Source organism: Sprattus sprattus, assembly GCF_963457725.1.
Source record: "Sprattus sprattus genome assembly, chromosome: 1".
NCBI lineage: Eukaryota > Metazoa > Chordata > Actinopteri > Clupeiformes > Clupeidae > Sprattus > Sprattus sprattus.
Window position 1 is genome coordinate 71,774,845 of NC_137920.1, and position 10,945 is coordinate 71,785,789.

General features: G+C 44.0%; 2 protein-coding genes across 2 annotated transcripts; both read right to left on the reverse strand.

The window, feature by feature from the left end:
- Positions 1-2,136: 2,136 nt before the first annotated feature.
- Positions 2,137-7,571, reverse strand: fosl1b (FOS like 1, AP-1 transcription factor subunit b; the record flags this gene model as incomplete). Its single annotated transcript, XM_080846463.1, has 5 exons — positions 2,137-2,325; positions 5,763-5,870; positions 6,681-6,935; positions 7,227-7,365; positions 7,558-7,571. The coding sequence occupies 5 exons, from the start codon at positions 7,569-7,571 to the stop codon at positions 2,137-2,139; spliced, it is 705 nt and encodes a 234-aa protein (XP_080702589.1).
- A 1,872-nt stretch (positions 7,572-9,443) lies between these two features.
- tmem223 (transmembrane protein 223) lies at positions 9,444-10,939 on the reverse strand. The gene is made up of 2 exons (XM_080840934.1): positions 10,232-10,939; positions 9,444-10,131 (listed from the first exon to the last, which is right to left on the reverse strand). The coding sequence occupies exons 1-2, from the start codon at positions 10,836-10,838 to the stop codon at positions 9,833-9,835; spliced, it is 906 nt and encodes a 301-aa protein (XP_080697060.1). The 5' UTR covers positions 10,839-10,939; the 3' UTR covers positions 9,444-9,832.
- Between the last annotated feature and the right edge of the window lie 6 nt (positions 10,940-10,945).

Consider the following 10,945-nt stretch of genomic DNA (forward strand, 5'->3'; position numbering starts at 1 on the left):
ATCTAGGTGGATAGAGGATTGAGTCAGTCGGCCTTAAATGTTTGCTTTGGGTGTTGAGGAAAGCACCGTTTTAATGGTACTGAGATATTCAATCATTCATTTTTTCACGAGTACATTCAGACAAGTTCCCCATGGACATAGACAAAAGTGTTCAAATACAGTTGTCATTATATTACTCCCGTAGAGAATGTCACAACCCTTAATGTGTGTCTTAGGCTTAGATTCAGTGAATCAATGAAGAAGAAAAAAAAAACAGTTTGTTTTTGTGTTTATTTATTAATCTTCATGCAGATAAACCAGCTGCCTGCCTTGGTGAGTATAAACTGTCAAACAATCATATGAAACTAGCTTTTCCACAAATAAAATGCATACAAAATGGACTGGTATACAACGATACATCTGCACTCTGAGCTCCCGCAGTAGCTGGACTATGGTGTGCAATGGGTAACAGTCTATTTGATACAATCAGCATATTCTCAGCTCTCTATCATACCACGTATCCATGTAGTACTATCAGGTAAGGAACTTGCCCAGTAAAGACACTGTCCTGCAGTTTTGTCTCAATGGTCATGGTTCCAGTGCTATGACCTTTGTCAACACTAATAATGCCATCGGAAATATTCCTTTCCCAAGATTGCAGTTGACTCCGTATCTAACAGTGTCATTCAAGGTGTAAAAGCAGTAATGCAACCTACACATTCTAGCAAAGTAGGTGAGCTTCTCTAAACCCAGGAGCTGGACTTGTAGTAATAAAGAATGAAGGAGGGTCTCTCTCAGGTCACAAAGCCGAAGGCACAGGAAATGGAGCCTCTTAGTTGTAATGCTAAGACCAGTTATACAAACCCAAATTGTCTGTAATGAAATAGCAATGATATCCACTTACTGTATGAATATGAATAGCCAAAATGAAAAGGTTAATTAAAAGCGTGAATTAAAAGTATGCCATCCATGAAAGAGGTTATTGCAGTTCTCTTATTAACATAACAGAAGAGTAGCGGAGGACTTGAGCAGGACTGAAATGAATGCAAACAAACACTGTCATGTTTTACAATGCCCAACAAGGTGGACACAGTCTGCTCCACATACCAACACTTAAAGGAAATGAGAAAGTATCAGTGTTTAACCAATTCAGATCATAACAGTGTTTCTTTGCGTCATATGATAATACCATAACACCATGCTATAATACCATGATGAAGGGCTTTGAGATAGTGTTCTTGTAGGCATGGTAAGCTTGAAGCCTTGCAGCTGCATGAGGGTGTCATCACGGCATTCAAATGCCTCTGGTTTGAGTTATCCCTCAGTGACCACAGAATAGCTGGCATGTTATGTGTGTGCAAGTCACTACAAAGCCGGGCATGTTTCTGCTTAGTATAAACACAGCATGTCTACCTTTGAGTGGATGGATAACATGTCGTCTATTTCCTGTTTCTTTTGACAATGTAGCCTGTCTGCGTCACACACACACACACACCCCTCACAGGCAACATGGACCTTTAAACATGTCATTTTATTGTCTGACTTGTGTTGGTCTGAAGTGTATCTATAAAGCGTATTAAATCTCTATGACGCGAATGCAGACCTGGGTACTCCTCTCACTTCTCACTTCTTTCAACATCTGTCAACGTGCAACCTCCCCCGTGCCGCCAGAGCGTTAGACACACACCGGCGCTCTCTCGCCGCCATTGTACACAACTCCACACACACTTTTGGGAACAGCGCACATAACCCACACAGGCTCTGAAACTACAGGTCCCCACAGTCCGCCAGTGTTAGCTGAACATCACACAGTCTGCTCTTCAATTCAGTTAATATCAAATGTCAGACAAAGAAAGAAAGTATACTAGAAAGACATGGTGGCCAGGTAAGGGGTAAGCAATACAATGGAGAACACAACACAACAGTAAGAGATTCCCACGGATTACTGAGAACTATCGCAGTACGAGAGTAAAGCCTTCTTTCTTGTACTGCTCATTTTGTGTGAAACAATATACAGATGAATGGGTCATCTGTGACAGCATTCCTAATCAAGTGAACTATCCAGTCCCATCAGACAGTTTGGGGTTCCACTACTCCTGAACCCCCCTAATACAGTATGAAGTACAAAGAACCTGGTCTGAACCTGCAGACTCAGTTTTACAGACAGCCAGTGTCGTTGTCGTTGTCGTTGTCGTTGTCGTCGTCGCCATCATCATCGCTATGGTCTACTATCTTGCAGATGGGTCTGTGTGCCTCCAACACCAGCTCCAGCTTCTCTTTCTCACTCTCCAGCTTGGCTATCTCCTCCTGCAGCTGGGACTGGACACCCTCCAGCTGATCGCTCTCCTGCACAGGACAGATGGGGGGGGGTTTAGTAATAACAACAGAAAAAAGAACTAAAATAAACACTTAACACATTCCCCATGTATTACTTAATCCCTGTACCCCAGAGCAGGGGTTTTCAACCAGGGAGCCTATGTTGATCAGTTCACCATTAAATATTTTTTTATATTGATATTTTCTTTCTCAAATAAGAAAAAGATGTCAATCTAAATAGTCTGAATAGCCACATGGCCTGAAATATACTAATGTATACCCAAATTCAGCAAAGAAATTACACTGACAAGTGCTACAGGCAGAATATCTGTAAGGGGAGAGGGGGCGTGGCGACGGAGGCGGTTACAAACACGCGCGCGCGCAGGTACATCAATGGGCTGCAAATACTTTGAAGTCAGAATGGTGGTCCCTGGGACAAAACCAGTTGAAAACCCCTGCCCCAGAGGATGGTAGAGAGGCACAAAAAGCAAACACCAAAAACAATAAACACCCCCCTGGAGCCAGGCTTTTAGCTAGGATTTTTTGAGGGGGGGTCCATTTTGTAATTGAACCTAACGCGGCGAAGCCCCGGTGACCCAGCAAAACTAGGGGGGTCTGGGGGCATGCTCCCCCATAAGATTTTTTTTTGAAAATAACCTTTTAAATAGTGTCCTCTAGTGGGTTTAAGGAAGATAAATTAACAAATTTAGATGTATTATATGGCATAAACATATTGAAGACATCCGCTGAGATTTTGTTTTGGATATGTGTGAAGCAGGAGCACCCTGACCTGGGAGAGAAAGCTTAGGAGCAGCTATACCCTTTGCCTCCATATATTTATGTGAGAACTCCTTCTCTGCAATGACTGTGATCAAAACAAAGCATTGAAACAGACTGTGCCTGGAGAAGAGCCTAATCAAAGCAGTTGCCTCCCTTTTTTTTTGAAAATAACCTTTTAAATAGTGTCCTCTAGTGGGTTTTAGGAAGAGAAGTTAACAAATGTAGATTTAAAATATGGCACAAAAATAAAAATATTGGAGACATCCGCTGAGATAGGTGCTAATTATAGTTAATGTCAGATATCCTCTGTTCAATTTTCAAACTCCCTCACTATATGACTTTTTGCTCGAGCAATATTCCATGACAAATGATACGATGCCAACGTGACAGTTTCAGAGTACTTCGTTCATAAAAAAAAAAAAGCCGAGTCTGTTTCTCTGACTGACGTTTCAATTCAAAGTATGTACCTTGTGCTTGCACAGCTCTTTGCCTTAAGGAACTCCTGGGCTATATGTTAGCATTGTGTGTGGAGAGAAGGCGCTGTCAGGCGCTCCAAGTTTGAGGCTTTAAAATGCGACAGTGACGTCTGGCATATTAAGCAGAGGGGTTTTCCCATTTCGCTCCGCAAATAATTCCTTCCATTCAGGCAAGAACGTGCAGTGTTTATCTTCATATTTTCGTTTAGCTTTACGCTTTGCTGGATCCATGGCATTCTTTCAGTAGCTACTGCTAGTTTGGCTAGTAGTAACTCTCTGCGACTGGGTGCACACATTAGAATGTTTCATGTTTGGAACATTAACGTTACTTGAAGACATCTCTCAAGATCGCGTGATGACACAATATACATGAATAGATACCCCATTCAAATCGGACAGCTTTTTGTCTGTATTTCGTGCAAAATATGCATTTTAGATGTTTATTTTACAATATGAAAATTCTGTACACCAAGGGAAAAGTCAGTGAGCACTCGCGCTGGAGCCGAGCCCCACGTCAGCCGGCAAAGAGCTGCATGCGGCTCGCCACCCCTTATAGCGGTAAACTGTTGTTTTACGTGTTACAACGTGATTACGCTCATTAACGTTTGAACAATGTTGAGAGTTATTGTGAACACGTTTAAAAAAAGTTTGACTGAGTGAAAAAAGGGACGAAAACTTAAGGCGTCTGTAGGGCGTCTGCCTAAAAGTACTGCGTCCAATTTCTTATTATTTTAGAACAGTGCGTCCAAAAGACGCACGGACGCATGCCTAGCTAAAAGCCTGCCTGGAGCTGCACTCGAGGGGGAGAGGGGGGATACCTTACAACAAGATCAACAAATTCAAACAACACCAAACATCCTCAGCAGCAACAACAACAACAACAACAACAACACATTCATTCTGATGCTAAGTCTCATCGTTTTCAAACAGAACGCTCTCCTTTCAAAGAAGGACAAGCGGGGGCGAGTAACAGCATTAAACAAACATCAACAATAAGCATAAACAACAATAAACACATCTCCTCTTTCTGCTGGGCTGGCTCGCTCTCCGGGAAGAATGGGAGGAAACTAGGATGAGTAAGACATAAACAACAGCAACAACAATAACAACATCAAACACACAGCCCCCTGGCAGAGAGCAGGGTTGCTGACTCATCCACATACCTGTAACTCACTGATAACTGATTCATGTGATTATTTAATGTCTGAAATAAGAGCCAGCTCTGGAAAACCTGATTGAACTGAAGCTCAATTCAGACGGAGCCTATTTTGTCTGCATCCGTGCTGTTCAGAATACAGATAGCCCTTTCATACAGACGAACACTCTCTATCCGCACACGGTATCTGCAACGATTCGAAACAGGGGTAGAAAGTGAGTAGATTTGAATCGGTACGGGGGCTGGTGTTCGTGTGCACGGATTCACGCAACCTGATGTTGTCATTGTCCCACGTGATCGCATCGCGACCTCAAGCTGAACCCCTATTCACATAGACATACAGTATGTCTATCCCTATTCACCCCATTACTTTCCCTCATAACAGCAACAGTGACAGTGGTCTTCACGGTTGTGCAATTAGAGGAGCAATTATCCAGGACCAATCAGCACTCCAGGGGGGTATTCGTCGTACGAGGTTTAATGACAAACCTGGATAGGTCAACTCAGAGTAAGTGGTAAACCTTCTAATAAAAAACCCCCATTGGTTCATTCTCCTAGCAAAACAACATCAGAGGGCTCTTCTATTAGGAGGTTTACCACTTACTCTGAGTTAACTTATCCAGGTTTGTCACTAATCCACGTACGACGAATACCCCCCTGCTCTCTACTGCCATCTTGATTCCCCCTCCACACCTCCCTCTGCCTACATGGGCCTGATCAGCCTCCAGCTCCGAGAGAGAGAGAGATAGAGAGCGAGAGAGAGAGAGAGAGAGAGAGAAACACGCACGCATGAAGGCAACCACACCACACAGACACACACACAAGCCCCCTCTCTCAGACAAACACACATCTCTCCTCTCTCTCTCTCCCTCTCTCTCTCTCTCTCTCTCTCTCTCTGTCTCTCAGTCATATGTGGACTTGTGTGTTGCTGCCTGTGTGTGTGTGTGTGTGTGTGTGTGTGTGTGTGTGTGTGTGTGTGTGTGTGTGTGTGTGTGTGTGTGTGTGTGTGTGTGTGTGAGTGTGTGTGTGCACGCACGCATTACTGTTAAGCTCACATTCTGGAGCGTGTCGGTGAGGTCGCGACGGCGGTTTCGGCACTTGGCGGCGGCCATGCGGTTGCGCTCCCTGCGTAGGCTCCTCCGCTCCGCATCCTCCTGGGACACCTGGGCAGGAGAGAGAGAGAGAGAGAGCGCTGATGATGATGCAGCAGGAGGAAATCAGCAGCATGGATTACACAGACACTATTAAAACAAGAAGGCTTGACCTTCATTAAGACTTGTACTTCTATAGAAGGTCTTCTACTGGTTAAACATCATGTTAAATATTCTTTGAAAAAACTTTTTGTTGGCTGTTTGGTCATCATCAAGTAATTGTCAGATGTGAATACACCTAGGCCTACTTAACCCTGAGGAAAAACATTATGTAAATAGAAGAACCTTCAGTTCTACAACCAAGCTTTGACCAACCACTGGAGGCTCATCATTTTTGTTTAACACAATTAATCTGCAATTGTTACACGGTTATTCAACCTGTATTAGGCATATCATGTATACGCTGACCTGCCATTATTAACGCAAAACTCTTTGTACAGTTGTCTCTATGGATACCTCAAAATTATTTAAAGTCATAGTGACATCTAGTGGAGGCATAGCGATACAACATCAAAAACTTCTTCAAATTGGATGCTTCAAAAGATTCACCGCAACCAACCGCCCTTCCACCGCTTCTGTTCAAACCACCCACAAGCACGCATTCATCCACCCACGCCGGCATCGCTCTCTCTTTTCCCTCTCCCCGATTCCCGCTCAAATTCTATGGATGTGACTCACGACCCACTGCGCTGTATGACTCAGGTGTGAATCACAGCACCGAACACTGTGAGTCAGTGCGCTTCTTCTATTCTCTCCCCCCCCCCCCCCTCCCTTTGTCTTCACAAACAACCTCCACAACACAACAACATCAACACCACCTACTTTGTTATCCAGACGCCCCGTCACCTTTGTCCTCATTCTGCCCGTAGCCTCGGGGCAGCGTGGGCGTGCGTGGCAGCAGCCAGGGACGGGCGCAGGTGGGCGACTGATGGCCTCCTCGTGGGGCATAAATGAGGCCAGCGTCTGCCATGACGAGTCGGGTTGGGTCCAAAGAGAGGATTGCAGTAGCCACAGGAGATCTTGGCTGGACGTGATAACGTCCAGGCTGGGGTTTGACATGACTGGCCCCGGAACCTTCTGAGACCAGGAACCAAAAGACACAGCAAGAGGAATGACGGGTGCAAATCAGTGAGAGAAATAAAACGGAGATAAATGTTCTTCTATTTCTTCTTTTGTGTTTGAAAATATTTGGTCAAAAATAGTTGTGTATGAATTTGCCTACTGTCATATTTAGTCTTCTTGCGCTATTGTTGTAGATGTATCATGCGTCAAACGACGTGTAATCATTCTGCACTAACTGGTGTCATTGTTCTCTTTATTTAGTCTAGCGGCATATGATGATCTTAATTTACGGTGGGACTTTCCTACCTGTTGCACCTGTTGCGTTTGCGCAGTTGCACTCGGGGTATGCCCCGAAAAAGTTTGCAAGAGTCCAGCGCAGGTCGGATTTGGGTTGGAGATTAACATGCAGCTCTCTCCACTCCCCTGCGGACTTGGAAAATTCCCACTATAGGTCCGGGGAATTTCAGAGTTAATTAAAAGGCCTAAAAAACCTGCGCAATGGTCGCCTTAAAGTCTTTCTAAATACACAATCTTGCGTAACCAACATTTACAAAGCTACTTACAAAGTTTAAATCATTATGCAATCACGTTAGTCAACAAAGGCGCAGGCATTTGTTGATGGCATGAATTCTGTTACCTCAATCCAGGCATGTCGCAGGCTGCTGTTCACAAAGTCATCACTTTGAAGATGCGCACCACGATAGCTCACGTTACAAAAGGTAAGTCTCGATTATTCCACAGGTTATAATGTTATTATTTTAAAAGGTAAACGCCCTATCTGCCACCCGGGCGAGTATAGCCTCACAGCGCACAGTAAACCAGCATGCGTTTGAGCGGACTGCGTGCGGCTATACCCTGAAATAGTCAGTCCCCGCCCACTCCATAATGGGATACCATCAACATTCAGAGAAGTTGGGCTTTGTACACGGCCAGATGACATTTCCCTGCCTGCGGTTTCATTTTAAATCGTTGAAGGCACGGGATGTTTGTGTTCATATTTTCAAAAGTTTGGCATACTAATCAGTACTAACCTTGAATTCAAACTATATTATGTGTTGAAATATGTACACTTTTTATTTCCACCTGCAAAACTCCACAAGGCAATAATTCTTTCATCCAGAATGATGAGGTATTTTTATGTAACATCACAGAACTTGAGTGATGATTCTCCCACACACAATAGTGACTAAATCCAAACTCCCCAAATGAAGATTCATTGAGTAAACTGACCAGGATCCATTCAGTAAGCTATGTGTGGCTGTCATGTGTGGTGTTAAGGATATTGACTCTGAAGGAAGGAATGCAAGAGGTTCCGTTACTCTCTCACTCAGTGCCTTACTACAGAACTCTGAACTGTGGTTTGCATGTGACAACATAAAAAACACGTGCTTTAATTTCACTTCCCTCTTTTAGGTAAAAAAAGTACTAAATGTGTGACACTTGCGTAATTTACTTAGCTGTAAGGTTGGAGCGCTGTTAGAGTTATATTACATAAAAGAGAAGTTTTTTTTAAAAGATATTAACCAGTGACATGTAATGTTATACTTCCAAATGAGGGTTTATAGCAGTAGTTAAACCACTTAGTACTAACTGGAACAGCTCTGATGTCTAAATCTCTCTTCTCTGGCCTGGCGGGAAATGGTGGTTGGCAGCTGTTTGTGATTAAGGCCCGAAATTCCTGACACAGTTACTCACGGACACACAGCCACTTCTCAACCGACAGACACACACACACACACACACACACACACACACACACACACACACACACACACTTAGGACAAGCACATCACCTCCGCCGCCCTCAGTGGCGCCCTACTCCACTCCCATCCGCTGCTCCCCCTCAAGAGTGTTTTTCACACACAAAAGACTTGCATCAGCACCAGCCGGCCCAGGAGTGTGTAACCAATTAGGCTACACGCGAGCGCCCTGTCCTACCGACCAATCAGGTGACTGGACCTCGGGGGCCTCAGAGGAATTGAACACTCAAACGGCCGTGATTCACTCCGACTAGCGTCCCCCCCCCCCCCGAGCCCTTGAACAGCTTGAACTCCCATCATAAGAAGGCCCATCCAGCTAAACCTGCGTCCCCAAGTGACTCAGTGCAGCAGAGAGAGTTTGTCAGGGCACAGAGGGATTACACACTTGTAAAATGAGGAAAAAGATACTGATGACTGGTTCAATTCGCTTGCTGTCATGAGTGTGAATAATACAGTTGTATAATATCCAACAGTGATGTAATGAAAGTTATCCCTAACACACCACATTTCCTACAACATTGTGTTTATAGGAAAGATCCAGCTCGCTCTCTCAGTAGTCATTCAGTTACTTTAGTTAGGTACTTTATATGCTTCATGTAATCTAACAAATTAAACTGGACACATTTTACTATAAATAACCTTAGGCACAATAATTATGTTAGCTGGGTAATTGAGGATTTTAATAGTGTACTTATCATGCAAGTAGGTTACATATTGTTACATACTAATTAAACCTCATGGCTCATAGTACCTATTCCTATCCTGATGAAGAGTTTAAGAGACTGTTGAAAAGAGTGTAGTTGTGGGGTAAATTTAAGCAACATTACCACTAGACACCATTTGTTGCCAAAAACTGCCCGAACAACTCATGCGACACTTCCGTCTGTTCTGAATAAGATTAAAAAGAAGACAGAGATGAATGCCATTGCTTGCATTTACCTGTGTGTCTTGCAGCATTATCAAAACCAACAATTTTATTTTAGAATGATGAGCGCACCAACAGACACATGACCAGAAGATACAGATAACAATTATCAAAAAACCAAATATTGTGTTCCGCAGCAGGATGCATCTGAGATATAAAAGTGTACCCTCACACTTTCAGTATCGGCCTGTAGTCTTTTGGGGGTCACAAAAGCACATATTCAACTTTCAGAGAGGTCTGTATGCTCCAACAGTGATGTCAAAAAGTTTCAAGTTGTTTATTTTCCCCTCCTTGTCCAGCAGGAAGTAAAACTGGTGACCTTTGACCTTGAGGGGGATGAAAGAAGGGGACTCGTTCCTGTGCGCGTGGCAGGCCAGCTGAGACAGAGGCATGGTCATGCTTCTGCCTTTACTAGGCCCAAGGGGTGACTGCGTGGACACTGTCACCATTGCGCCACCGCGGTGCAGAATCACGCGGCTGACGGAGCGACGGGAGAACAGAAGGCCCAGTCCAACTATTCCACCACCTGTTTGCGACAGAGAAAATGGTGGCATTAGCTAGTAGCGTCTTGCCATTTAGCATTAGTAACTTACAAGTACCAAAACAATATAAAAAATATCACTCACCTATCGTAATACATCCTACGGTAAATCCAAACCTCCACGCATTCGATCCTAAATTCATATCGAAACTAAACCATCCTCCTAGATCAGTTCTAACCTTCCTCGCCTCACTACCGCCACCACGCGTGTCTCGCAACCCAGTGAAGGCAAAATGGGCTAAATATGTCCAGAAAAGAAACTGCCCCCCACAGAAGAGAGCTAGAAATCTAAAGAATCTGGTTCGGTCATGCTCAAACAAGACAACGTCTTTGGCAACAGCTGTGTTTGTGGAAAAGGTGGAAAGTCCCTTTCTTAAGTCGTTATTGACGGTGTCAATCCATCGTCCATGACCCTTTCTCGACCAGGTGCACAGTTGCCTTATATTTAACTGACACACGCTTCTCAATGTTATCCATCGACCCATTAGACATCTAGGATAAGGCTGACATGGTGGCAAGGTCTGTGGTATGTGAATCGAAGAGTTACACATCCACTTGGGTCGTTCTTGTTGCTTCAAGTGATTCTTAGCGGTTGTCCTGAGAGTCCTCAATTGTGTAACATTTAAGATTCGTTGAGTGATAAAACACGAGCGGTTACACGTGGCACCAGACAGCAGCCATAACAAACCCATTTTGCACGGTTCGCTTCCTGAATTGCTGAAAAAGTTATTACTGTTGCTTCATTTCATATAGTCGACTTGCCTGCCGTGTTATGGCTACATTTACCAACTTGCCCTTA